The 13,785-nt window shown below is 42.0% G+C and overlaps 2 protein-coding genes across 5 annotated transcripts in view; one reads left to right on the top strand and one right to left on the bottom strand.

Moving 5' to 3' along the window:
* rabep1 (rabaptin, RAB GTPase binding effector protein 1) overlaps positions 1–13,785 on the top strand; it is a 332,504-nt gene that overhangs the window by 170,249 nt on the left and 148,470 nt on the right. The gene's annotated exons all lie outside the window — the stretch shown is intronic.
* Positions 1–13,785, bottom strand: part of arhgef12b (Rho guanine nucleotide exchange factor (GEF) 12b) — a 69,363-nt gene that overhangs the window by 48,588 nt on the left and 6,990 nt on the right. For all 4 annotated transcript variants that reach the window (XM_080435383.1, XM_080435381.1, XM_080435382.1 and 1 more), the window contains exons 2-8: positions 7,911–8,005; positions 7,370–7,468; positions 7,060–7,109; positions 6,162–6,219; positions 4,085–4,278; positions 2,224–2,295; positions 1,172–1,264 (exon numbers count right to left, since the gene is read on the bottom strand). In XM_080435383.1, the coding sequence (XP_080291509.1) occupies positions 1,172–1,264; positions 2,224–2,295; positions 4,085–4,278; positions 6,162–6,219; positions 7,060–7,109; positions 7,370–7,468; positions 7,911–8,005 (661 nt within the window). The remainder of the gene's footprint in view (positions 1–1,171; positions 1,265–2,223; positions 2,296–4,084; positions 4,279–6,161; positions 6,220–7,059; positions 7,110–7,369; positions 7,469–7,910; positions 8,006–13,785) is intronic.

The following is a 13,785-nucleotide window of genomic DNA, read 5'->3' on the forward strand; positions in this document are numbered from 1 at the left end:
TTCAAGTGGTCACAGAATATTTATCTCCAGTATAATCGATCCCCTGATGGGTGCTAATCACTGAGGGTTGCACTGTGTGGTTTCACAAATCCACAAAGTCAACGAGGTCATCCTAGTTGACATTAATTGTCTGCCTTTGAAAATAACATGTCTGGGCCAAAAATACATAGCAAAAATAAAGTGCTCAGGAGCCGAGATACAGCCTTTTTCATTAATAAGTTAATCATGTTTTTCTTTTTTTCAAAAACACGTCAAACACGTCATTGGCACGTTGCGCCATTGCGGTAAAACACGTGAAACACGTCAATGGCACTCAATGAGTTAAATCTCACGACTGAAAATAAATTGTGTGGCCATGTCCTATTATGCGATTTGTGAAACAGTGTGAAAGGAGCCCTCCCCACACTAGCGCCGTTTCCTAACACAATATGTAAAATGATGTTTTAGTAATATTGTTCCTGCTGTTCTACATATTGCCAACCAGGTGAAGAAATCACAGATCGAGGCTTTAACCTTTGCTTTTATGACACTTCCGAGACCATTTTTATGGAAAATGCATCTAAACTGCGCAACATGCTTCCATAGAAGACATGCTGGATTCTATGGAATCCAAAAGACTGAAATCAGTCGTGGCGACTGAGAACTTTAATCCACGTGCATATACTGCACATACTTTTATATAAACATTTACATACAAGTAGAGGCCGTGCTCATTCCCTGGGAACCTTCATAGAAAAGGGTGATTATGTCTGCCAGGCTAAAACTGCAGATGCGGAGGGTATGTTTTCATATGGATATACAGTATGTGGGTATGTTACAGTATGAGTGTCTGTCTGTCCGCATCTAATCTCGCAAACTGCTAGTGTCATATTTCTTGTGCACACTGACAGTAGGCCAAGGAACTTAACCCACAAATATTCTTTAAATTAGCCTCATGGTGGCATTTTAACAGCCAACTTAATTTTTGGCCTGTACTGTAAAGTCTTGAACCGATTCAAATTCACAAGCTCAAAAGCTTTCAGGCTTGTGGATCTGCTTCTTTTGAGTGACGCTGTAGTATGATCAAGTAGGGCGTTAATTTGCGGATTAAAAAAAACACAAAAAGAGTTTCTGCCCGACAACAGCGATATGCTAATGAGATGTGTATGGGTCCCCCTGCAGCATTACTGACCTGGTCCTGCTGCAGTGGATGATGCCTGCCAGCTTCCTGGGTCTCCTTCAGTAGTTTAGCCTGAGGGTTTCTGCTATGATCCTCCTTCATAGTCTGAGCACACACACACACACACACACACACACACACACACACACACACACACACACACACACACACACACACACACACACACACACACACACACACACACACACACACACACACACACACACACACACACACACACACACAGGTGACTTTTATGCAAGGGATAATTGACGGGTAGCCGGTCACGTAGCTACTTAACAAATACATATAAATTGACCCAAAAGTTACAACAAAACGAAGTATTTCCTTGCTTACGGCAATGAAAATGACATGGTGTGTTTGTTTACGTGGCTGTCATGTTGGATACGGCAGGTGCTCTGAGTCTAAGATTAGACAGCGGCCGGTTATTGAGCTCATCGGTCATTAATCAGAAATAACACACCGCTGAATTCAGGGATTGACCAATCAGAATCAAGCATTCAACCAGGCCGTGTAATAAGAAGCATTATCTGTCTGTCTGTCTGTCTGACACACACACACACACCTGTGAGTCCCCTTGCTCCCACACACACACACCTGTGAGTCCCCTTGCTCCCACACACACACCGGTGAGTCCCCTTGCTCCCACACACACACACACACACCTGTGAGTCCCCTTGCTCCCACACACACACACACACACACACACCTGTGAGTCCCCTTGCTCCCACACACACACACACCTGTGAGTCCCCTTGCTCCCACACACACACACCTGTGAGTCCCCTTGCTCCCACACACACACACCTGTGAGTCCCCTTGCTCCCACACACACACACCTGTGAGTCCCCTTGCTCCCACACACACACACCTGTGAGTCCCCTTGCTCCCACACACACACACACACACACACACACACACACACACACACACACACACACACACACACACACACACACACACACACACACACACACACACACACACACACACACACACACACACACACACACACACACACACACACACACACACACACACACCTGTGAGTCCCCTTGCTCCTTAGTCTTCTGCAGGCTGTCAGCATTCTGGCATTGTAGAGCTCCGTTATCCTCCTGGAGGTGCAGAGAAACGTTATTCAGAGCTGTATTATACGAGTGTTGTGCCTATTTGGCTGTGGGAAAATCCAACTTCTTCTTTATTCTTTAAGGAAGTGATGGTGCTGATGTGTCTCCAAAATCCCACAAACTCCTACAGACTGGACTAACCACAGAGCAGATGAGGAACCAAGCAGACGACACGTTTCAAGCACACTGGTACGCCTCGTTTGCTAAAATCAAAATGTGTTTCATTCGAGATCAAATACGTTAATATTGTTTGCATTCCCGCTTAATAGAAGAAGCCCAGTGTAAAAGAAACAGGACATAGTTTGAAGCGTGAGGTTGCCCAGCTGACTTGCATAGCAACCCATCGCTGCTGCAGCCTGAGGCCATCTAATGCAGTGGTTCTCAACCTGTGGGTCGGGATATCCAGGGGGGTCCCCACATGACAGTGAAGTGACAATTTAAGGAATTTTAAGAGCTTTTTAACTCTCTCGGTGCCAATGAAATAAAAAAATATGTTCTCTAAACTGCCAGCAATTTTTTTTTTCAAAGTAAAAAAAAAGTGCTTAGGAAGCGAGATACAGCCTTTTTCAGTTATAAGTTAAACAAAGAGTGGATGGAGCTGCAAATCTTCAGATAATGATATCTTGGGTTCTGAATTTTTTTTCCCCAAAAATAAAGTAATAATAATAATAATAATAATTTAAAAAATATATTTTATTTTTTAAACTCAGGATTTTTCGTTCTGGCACTGAGGGCATTCAGAAAAAACTCGGGATAACTCGGGGCTTGGCACTGAGAGAGTTAATACCTAAAAAAAAAGAAAGACCATTACTGTATCAAAAGTAATAAACGTATTATACTATAAAAACTGGACAAACAAATTGTTTGTCAAATTGTCAAATAATATAAAAAAGAGGCTACATTTGTGAAAATAGCAGATCTACAAGCTCACAACACAGAGCTTGTATATCTGCTATTTTCACAATATTCATTTGTGGAACCGAGTCAAACAAAATGTAATGCCTCAACTCATACATCCCAGGTGCTGATCAGGGTGGGGGGTTTCCAGTTAAAATATGATTATTTTGCAGGGTCATGGCCTGAAGAGGTTGAGAACCACTGATCTATAGGACCAATTCCAATCATTTGTACACCTACCCTTCATTTTGTGTCTAAATGATCTAAAAATAGGGCCCAGGTGTAAAGAAAATAAAGAAAGTTACAAGTGTTAAATATCTATATATTGTGATAGTAATCATTGCTATAGAGTGCTTGTTCAGTAACAAGGGTTTCCCTGTCTTTCCAGCTCTTTAGTAAAGTGAAAATGCATTTTCAGGTCAGTGATGACACAAAGAAATGAGCCGACAAAATTGGAACTGGAACACTATAAATGTGAAGCTGATAAATGGGTACTTTCTGATAAATGGGTACTTTCTCCTGATTGGCTGAAATTTGGCAACCCAACTGAAAATGTATTTCCTGTTTATTAAAGAGCTGGAGAGACCCCTATTACTGAGGAAACACTCTATAGCAATGATTACTATCACAATATAGAGCTTTAACAAAGTTTTTTTTGTATTAATCAAAAAATATCACTTACTTACAGAGTAGTTAGTGATCAAATAAATGCAGTCCTAACACACACACACACACACACACACACACACACACACACACACACACACACACACACACACACACACACACACACACACACACACACACACACACACACACACACACACACACACACACACACACACACACACACACACACACACACACACACACACATTACCGTGGGAGGCAGTGGGGAGGTGCTGTGGTCCTCTCTGGCTGGCAACAGGGGTGAGAGGGGTGAGGATGGAGAGGGGGAGAGCCACCCCTCTCCCTGCTGCTCCTCCTCCTGCTCCCTCTTCGCCACCTCCTCCAGGGGAATGTGGGGGAGTCCGGGGGGCCTCCCCAGTACTGTCAAGGCTACATAGGAGCCCGCTGCAGAGGCAAAGGGAGAGTCACGAATAACCAGTTCACCTTCGAGAGATGACAGTCAAATCTGACTATTGATGCCTTTGTTGACATTAACCCATTAAGACCTGAAGCCGATTCTACAAATGTCTTCTAAATTCCAACAGTTTTCTGATTTCTATATCAGTGGTGCTCAAACTTTTTCATGTCATGGACCACCCAAAATTATGTGTTTGGCCGCGGACCCCCATCTCAAAATATGTTGTTCCAGGGACCCCCGGAAGATTTGAGTTAAAAATGTTTGCTTTAAAAGAATATAAATATATTAATTTGCACACATTTTCTCGTTTTTTCAAAAATAGCAGATCTACAAGCTCATAGCTATGAGCTTGTAGATCTGCTATTTTTCGAATAGCCAAAGTGTAAAATAATGCTTTTTAGCTCAAATCAATAAATGTCACAGATGCGTTCCTGGTCTTAATGGGTTAATAGTAGGGCTGCAACAGTTAATCGAACTAATTGATTTAAACGATTAAAAGAATGATCGATAATAGAGAGTCATAAAATAATAGGTTAATAATCATCCCTATTTTGAGCATGTTTTTATAGGAAATTTAAAAAAAACTACATACAAATATTTCCAAAATAGTGAAAATAGCTGCTCTACAAGCTCACAATGTGTCGGGATGCGACACTGTTGTGTGACAAAGTATAAAATAACGCCTAAGCGGTTGGTCCATTAGCCCTACAGTAGTTAATACGTTTTATTTTTTGTCATTTTCAGCTTGCTTTGTCACCCTTTGATACCTTTTTATTTTGCCAGTAATTTAATTGAATCTTATGCCTAAAGACAACAACAGTGAACGTTCCAACCCATATGAACTTCCGTTCCGTTTCCTGGACACCAAAAGAAAAAAGAAAAAAAGAGAAGCCACTTCAGCTAACGACTGCTCCTCGTTAAAACCCAGCATGGGTGAGCCATTGTTTGGTGGGTCTGGGGGTCTTTTTTACCCAGAAAGCAGAGACAGCAGTGACTCACTGATTACTGGATACTGGAGGCTGAAGACTCACCAGACTAAACAGTATTGTTTCAATGTTTTGAGAGTTTATCGGTACGTTTTGAAGCTGGCAATAAAAAAACGAATGTGTTTTACTTTACAACATTGTCTCATGCCTCTGCGTTGCTGCAGAGGGCCCCTCCCTGGGCACTCCTGTAGCTTTGTATTATAATACACTCCTTGTTTAGTGTACACTCTATTGTATCACAATGCCCTAATTATATCCACCAATTAATGCAATTGTAGTCTAGGCTACTTGTGTACTTGAGTGTGCATTGTTGTTGTGTATCTACACCACTGTTAGTGCCTGGTGCAGTCAAATGCATTTGTAAATGCCAAATAAATGGTAGAATATCTTCAGATGTTGAAACTCAACTTCAATCTAGCGTCTTCCCGGTAGGTTTTGCAAATGATAAAATACCCAATCTTTGAGTTTGGACAAGTAGGAGGGTGAATAGCCAAAACTGTACTGTCAGGCAGGCTCAGAGGAATGTAACCAACGCAGCAACCAGAACAGCTGTTTTAGAACAAACAATGAAAATGCCTGGAGTGAAATTGAAAAGTAATGAACCATAGTCTCATAGCAAATCTTGTCACCATGTGGTTTGCTGATGGTGACAAAGTGCACAAATACAATATGACCTCCATGTGTGTGACAAGTCTAACCAACAGGTCTTTAAAATCCCATTAAATCGGGAAAGCAAACATTTTAGATTTCAGCGTTGGCTATTCAAAAACTTTGAAAATTGTTGAAAAATCTTGAAAGAACTACTGGTTCAGAAGACATTTATCTCAGGTCTTAATGGGATAAGCATAAATGTCAAGTGTAATGGAAACCAGTTAGGTACTTACATTTGATCAACTTCACAACTTCTATATGGTTGGAATGTGTTACCAAGGTCCCGTTAACCTGCCGAAGAACACAGGACATCACGAGAGTTGAGCCCTGAAGCTAGCTTCAACATAAATGGCTGACAAATTAAATCAGGATTAGGAGTCACTCCACCACCCCATTACAAGCAATATTATTCTGTGTAATAACCCTATCAATAAAAGCACAGGCCCTTTTCATATACAAGTATTGTGAGCCCTGCCAAAGACAGGGCTCCTCTATGTCCATATTGCTATCCATTTCCATGCTGTAGTTCCATACAGCCATTTCTATTTTATTACAGTATTGCGTATTGGTTTTGCGCACCGAAGATAGCAGATCTACAAGCCAGATCTACTATGTTCGGTATATAGTATATCAGTATATCAAGCCTTAACACTTAATAATTTTTTAATTTAAAGCTTTTTTCCCCACACACCACACCTAATAGTAAAAAATTTATTCTTAAATTTGATGAGACTATATTGACTACTGTACTGTATATTCTTTTATATATATATATTTATTTATATATACAATATAACCTGTGTTTCCCATGGAACACCTGTAATTATGCAGAGAAACAGTTTTCTATGACGTGAAAATAGACCAATAGACCAAAAGGTCTATTGGTCTGATGTGTCTTACTGTCTTCAAGTCTAACCAGTAAGTTTGTAATGTATGTTGAAATGTATTGAATTACCTTTTCAATGCGAGTCATGAAATGGCAAATACAATATGGTATTACTTTACACTCATTACTTTTGTTAAAACCTGAGGTAGTAATTATTGTTCTAGCTAGGTCTTTGACCAATGCTCTTGGCAGTTCCCTGGGAGTTTTTCGTTTTTGTTCAGTCTCAGAAAACAAATGTTTCTCACCTTAATGATTCTATCGCCTGTCTGGACACCAGCTCGCATCGCAGCGCCATCTGCAGGACAAGAGACACAACACAGGAGAAATTGGAACACGAATCTGCTGTTGCTATGTGAGATATTTGCATGTGTGTCTATTACCTTTGGCAGTATTGGTAATCTTTGGTTTTGGACATGCTTTGTTTTCCTGTACAGCACGTTGCAAACTTTATAGCTTTGCTTCAGTCTACATTCGTATTAGTGTGTGTGCGTGTGCGTGTGCGCGTGTGTGTGTGTGTGTGTGTGTGAGAGACTGTGCGTGCATGCAGACTCTTACCTTCTCTGACCAGCTGTACAAATACAGGGTTGTCTCCACTCACTGTCAGCCCAAAGCCATTCTCATCTCTTTGGATAATCACACAACGCTGAACCAAACCTGTAGGAACACACACACGCACACACACACGCACACGCACACACACACACACACACACACACACACACACACACACACACACACACACACACACACACACACACACAGAGTATAAGCAAATTCTGTGTCCACGGTTGTTTGTTTGACTGGCAAATGTATTGCCAGTATGTAGAGCATACAGGAAACTGTGTACAGGATACACAATTTGCTGTGTGACTGGGTTGCAGTGTGTGTTTGTGTACAGTATGTACTATATGAGTAAGTAAGTGGTAATGTGCGTAAATGTATTACTGATGTTTTTTTTTAAAGTTCTTTTTCATTTTGATTTTTTTTTGTTAACCAAATTGTGGTCTATATGATATTATTTTCATTGGAAAGCACTTTTGATCAACTTCTGTTTTTAAATGTGCTGTACAAATAAAGGTGACTTGACGTGTCTTACCTGTTGGGTCAAACTCATGTTTGAGGGAGACGGGAGATTTATCACTTTTGGGTTTCTTGTCTGGGGGATGGTCCTTGTTGAGAATATTAGGAGTCCTGTGGGGAAAATAACACGTTGGACAGTCACTAATTAGATTTTATTTAACCACTTGAACCCTACAGTATACACTTTGTTGACCGGGGTCCCCCCGGGGTCTGTACTTGGTTGCCTAATCTTTTCCCTCTACACCAAATCTCTTTGCTGAAATGAACTGATCTACAAGATCACAATGCGCAGATTTCGGCCTATTATGACATGCCCATAATTGGGACGTGTGGTAAATGTGGTAAATTACCTCAAATGTATAAAGATGGCCCAGATGTCATTCTTTGGAAATGTTTTGCTTTATGTAGATAAGACTAATCTTGAGAGTTTATGGAGACATTTCAATTACGCGATCAACGTACAATCCGGTCATACGGGCGTGCCCCTACCAACCAAATCAGATTTGGCTGAACCAAATCCTTCAGACCGATTCCAAGAGGAGACGATCTCAATGAATGTGGCATCCATCATGCCCCATCACCCTCAAGCTCCAGATATCTGGAATATATTGCAGAGTAAATAATGGCCGGTATCGGTGATGAACGAACAAAACGAACAAATCGTGCATCCCTGCTGCTTTGTATAAAGGTGCTAAAAATATTTATTTTCAAATGTTTGCACAAATATTCACGATTTTTCTAAAATAGCAGATATACAAGAACAAAGGGATTCTACCGTTGCGCCGCAGCCTTTAACGGCCAGTCCGGTGCGTCACAGGGATAGGGACAATAAGGAAGGTCGAAAGACCGAAACGTCAGTCTGTTTTACTTGCACCGAAAATAAATAAAAGGCCTAAACTGTCCGTGTTGCTCCAGCGTTCTCTCTTCAGCAGATATACAAGCTCATAGTGAGCACTATGAGCTTGTATATCTGCTATTTTTGAATTATTGTGATGCTATATTAACACATTTTACTGGGGATCCCACACACACACACACTTTGAGAACCAATGCGCTAGAACCCTGGGAGATTGCTGCGGTGGAGCGCAACACCTACCATCAGCTCCCAGTACTTCCTGGAAGTAGAACCCTGTGGTCCAAAGGAGTGTGCTCTGGTGACTGAGCTACCCGGACACAACATAATCATCTCTAAAAAAAGATTTTCATATATTTTGTAATGCATGTGTTCAGAGTTCCGGGAGCTGATTTGACATCCTAAACCGAACGGAAGAAGCCATTGCACAATGCTTCCGTGCCACCACCTGTGACTCTAGGAAATGCATTAATGAACCGTTTCCATGTTCCATCAGCATCATTGATGTAAACACTGCCTGAGGTATTATGATGATAACCTGACCTCATGTCACTCACTGACTCACTTTCCCACATGAGACTTTTAAGCAACACGACACCAGCCAGCTACCCTCTCCACTCCACTTCTAGGCCCTCGGTACACAAGAACGACACTGTCAATCCCTGAGTGTTAATTGAACTCTGAGTGTGTGCAAATGCAACCAAATGGACCCAAGAGTCCATTTGGTTATATTTGCACATGCTCAGACTTTACAAATGGATAAATGAACACTGACAGCTTTACTGTGCGGTGCTCTCATTTGCTTCCGCAGCATTAACACCACCTGCTGAGAGTGTGCGTGGGGGTGGGGGTGGGGGTGGGGGGGGTGATGGAAGTTACAGGCTTGTGCGAGGAATATTGCTAGTTAAAAGCTCAGAACCGTCCGGGAAAATTTGGGTGGAAAGTTTTTATAGACACCTCCAACAAGTGCTGTCATTGTGCCTAGTAGTGTAAGGTGCTAACCAGGCCTCTCGCTTTGTGTTTCATTGGACTCCTTGATTAAATAAAAGGGTGAAACGTTTCCAAATCGAAAGGAGCCGTTATGATAATGCCACCCGTCTTTAAAGGAGTAGTTCACCCCCAAAATAACTTTTTTTCTATCGATTAGTCACCCCATGGAGACTTGAATTCATGGATATCTTTTTGTTTTTGTCACATTCCTAAGCCAATAATTTGATGACCGCCAGCGGTTCCGGTAGGAGAGACAAAGAGTCTCATTTGTGTCTCCTACCGAAACCGCTGCCTACCAGTCCGCTGGTCATCAAATTATTGGCTTATGCGACAAAAACAAAAAAATATCCATACATTCAAGTCTCCATGGGGTGACTAATGGATAGAAAAAAAGTGGGTGAATTATCCCTTTAAGCACCCTTTAACAAGGCCCTTGCTGCTGGTCCGACATGTCTGGCTGATCCGACATGCATATCCTTTTTGACGACAGAGAGACGCCAGGTTGGTGCTTCTCAATGTATAAATAGCACGGGACTCTTGTCTCCTTCTCTTCTCCCTTGCTGCTCTCCTTCCGCGGGAGGCTTTTGTTTGCGTTACTGTTCCTCCCGTTGGACAATGGGGGCCCTGCTCTTTTAACAATGGCTCTCACGTCAGAGCTAAGTTACTACACTGCAGCTTTGTGGGACCGATTCCCGGAAATAGAGAGGACTTCTGGCTCGGCTCCCATTTCCTGAATGTGGGAGAGGGGCTGAGAATAAAGACGGCGAGAGAGGGAAGAGGGGTGGGCAGCAGAAGACATGGAGGCAGGGTTTTGGGGGAAAATGTCATACTGGGCTTCCCAAAGTGTGAGCCGATTCTAAGTGCCCTCACAACACAGATTATCAACCTTAACCGAGTCATTACAGTGATTCAGAGGAGAGAAAGATAAATCAGAAGGTTGAATAGAGATCAAGGAATATTTCTCGAGGTGATGGCTGAATTCAAAAGGCCCCCTTTTTTCCAGAAATACTGTAAATCATGCTCCCGTGACGCTGGAGGGAAAAAAAAAGGGAGCCGCCTAAAAAGGGAGATGAAAATGGTGGTGGTGCTGGTGGTATCTTTGTATTCTGGGAACAGGAAAACCTTTAAAAGTTCTTCTGCTCCGCTGTGGCTTGTGGAGATTAGCAGTCGATAAGACAGAGGGCTAGACTGTCTGAGTGAGGAAAGACATCATAAACACTGCAGTACAGTCGGCGGGGGCTAAGTAGGTACACGGTAAAATCCTGAGCCTTAATCTAACTCTGAGAGTGTACAAATGGACCCTTTCGGGTCCATTTGTACACTCTCAGAGATAGATTAACACTCAGGATTTTACCGTGCAGCACTGGATAAGACGGAGGAGCTCAGTCGATATTTAGCCCCTTCCAGACTCTCTAGCGGAGATTAAGAAAACCATGTTGAGAAGCGAACACCAAAGGAGCAGATGTGTGTTTCAGTCAAATAAACTACAAAGTGGATGGGATTTATATATAAATGGGATACATTTGTATAAGGTTTGAGTGTAACAAGAAATCCATTGCTAATCTTGTGTAATTTATGCACTGTTGTAAGGTTGTGGAACTTGCCACAAAGAAAAGAGACTTTTAATCAGTTATTTGTTATGAGTGGAGCGTTGTCCCATGCAATGAAGTATTTCGCTTTGCAATCTCCTTGTTCACTTTAGCAACATACAAGGGTCTCTCCTAAAGATGCTAGGTCTGGAGTTCTTCAACCTTTTATCACTCAGTATACAGCTTAAAATAACTTCAAAGTTAGATAACAGCATCAGTTAACAACTGACTAACTACATGACTAATGGTATGACATATTGTTATTGAACTCTGCGATATCAAGACATTTTTCACTCGCCAAATACATGGCATTTATCATAATGCAAGACCGTTTACGAATAACGTGCCAGCAATTGCATTTCGTTGACATCAAATATACTGTAGTACTTTGTTGTACTCAAGTTACTTTTGAAGTAATCAAATTACTCATGAAGTCATGGTCACAGAGCTACACATGTAAATGTCACCAGGAGCTTGTGTACTAAAAGTTCAATGACCACACGATAAAATAAAAAAAAAGTTAATAATTTATTAGCATCACCATTCAAATACAGTTCAGCAGTTTTTTAGGTCACCTTTGTCTGTTGGCATTTATAGACAAGGAGTTTCTCCACTTGCTTGCTTTGCTGTTTAGATGTACCAATACCATTTTTTTCCAGTGTGTAACTTAAAAAAAGTCTAGGACAAGTGGCTCTCAAGTGGGGTCCAGGGACTCTCTCGGGTTCCTTGAGGGGGTTCCAAATGGACCCTTACAGGTCTGTATCTCCGAGAGTGTACAACTACAAATGGAACCATACGGGTTTATTCTCTAACTCCAGAGTTTGAAATTTTAAAGTTTGAGAACCACTGATCTAGGAATAAATAAAAATGTAGTGCAGCTACAAGTTGGTAAAATAATAATGTAAATAGTACAGCAAGAGTATAAAACGGTAGTGCAACATCAACTGAAGGTATTGGTATCGGAACAACTCTACTTTGCTGTTATCAGGAGGAGAAATAGCCATCCACTTGTGCCTTGGATGCCACAAATACCAGACAATTCCTTAGGGATGATCACGGCAAACCACTAAGCTCCAGAGGGTCAGAGATAGAGGAATATTAATTGTCGGAAAGGCCTGCGCAGATAAAACTCAAATTCCATTCTCGGCTCTACTTTCCTTTTTCTTGAATAGGACTACACAGAAAGGCTGCAGGCTAGTATACGGAGTTACAAAAGGCTCAATTGATCTGAGCCTGGTTAGTTAATTCATTGCTGCTTGAGCATTCTGTCCATATGTCTTGAGACATTTCATTCAGTTTCCAGGCGATTACATTGCTGCATCCGACCCACATTGACACAAGGTTCAACATCGGATGAGAGAGAGAGAGTGAGTGAGTGAGTGAGTGAGTGAGTGACGACATTGTGGCTCTCATGTGGATCCCGGACTTCATGTGGCCAGTCTGTGCTGTGAGATGTGTTATTATGACGTATCTATGATGCATGACTAAAAATGTAGTCAAGGTTTCAGCCCGCTCTGAGCCCCATTTACTTCCATAATTATAAAAAGAAAGTTAAATAATAAATAAAATTTAAAATAATTATGTGAATACAAATATCTGGAGGTACTTCTCTGGCCTACTGGCAGACAGACATGTGCACAGGAACCTTGGCACTGTTCGGTCGGCGGTTTGTGAGTGAGATTAGCTCCGGACAAACAGACACGCATATTACACACAGACCTTCTTACAGACGCCATGAAAAAAATCCAATACCTTTACGAGGGCGAAATGACTATACGCTATACTTTGCAGCTGGCAGCTGTGTTTGTGTACAATCAGAGCCTTCCTATAGCGCAGAGGTCCCATGGGCTGATTTGATGCACCTGTACTGTATTATACAGGAGATACAATGAGAGAGAGAGAGAGCTGAGCTTCATCTATCCTGCATGGCTGTAGCCAGCGGCTTTTTCAGGAAGGGCTGGTGGCCTGGCAGGGCCGGACAGACATTGTTTATCAGTGATGTCACCGCTTCCCGCGAGGCCCTCAGGGGTGGGGGTGGGGTGGGGGGGTGGAGAAGAAAACATCCACATCAGCGATACTGTGTGACAAAGAGCAAAAAAAAAAAAAGGAAAGCCAGCAGCATCGTGCCCCTGACATTCTTTGGTCACCCCCTGCATCTGAGCAGGTGGCGTATGTCCATTCTGGGCAAAACAGAAAAAAGATCGAAGCAATACAAAAATGGATCACGTCACCTCATTTTAGACTTTTTCTCAATATCCTATAGCCTGTAATGAGGCAGTTCAGTGACTGATGGTACATGAGAAAACGTTTGAAAATTTACTTAATTCGATTTTTTTTTTTTTATCTCACGATTTTGCAACCCATTTTTTACCCAGTGCCAATTGCCTAAGCTTGTATTCCTGGGCGCTACTCTCCCTCTGCCAGCCAGGGGAGAGCCCCTAACTGAGCTCATGCTTCCT

Source organism: Gymnoscopelus braueri, assembly GCF_963280865.1.
Source record: "Gymnoscopelus braueri genome assembly, chromosome: 8".
NCBI classification, from domain to species: Eukaryota; Metazoa; Chordata; class Actinopteri; order Myctophiformes; family Myctophidae; genus Gymnoscopelus; species Gymnoscopelus braueri.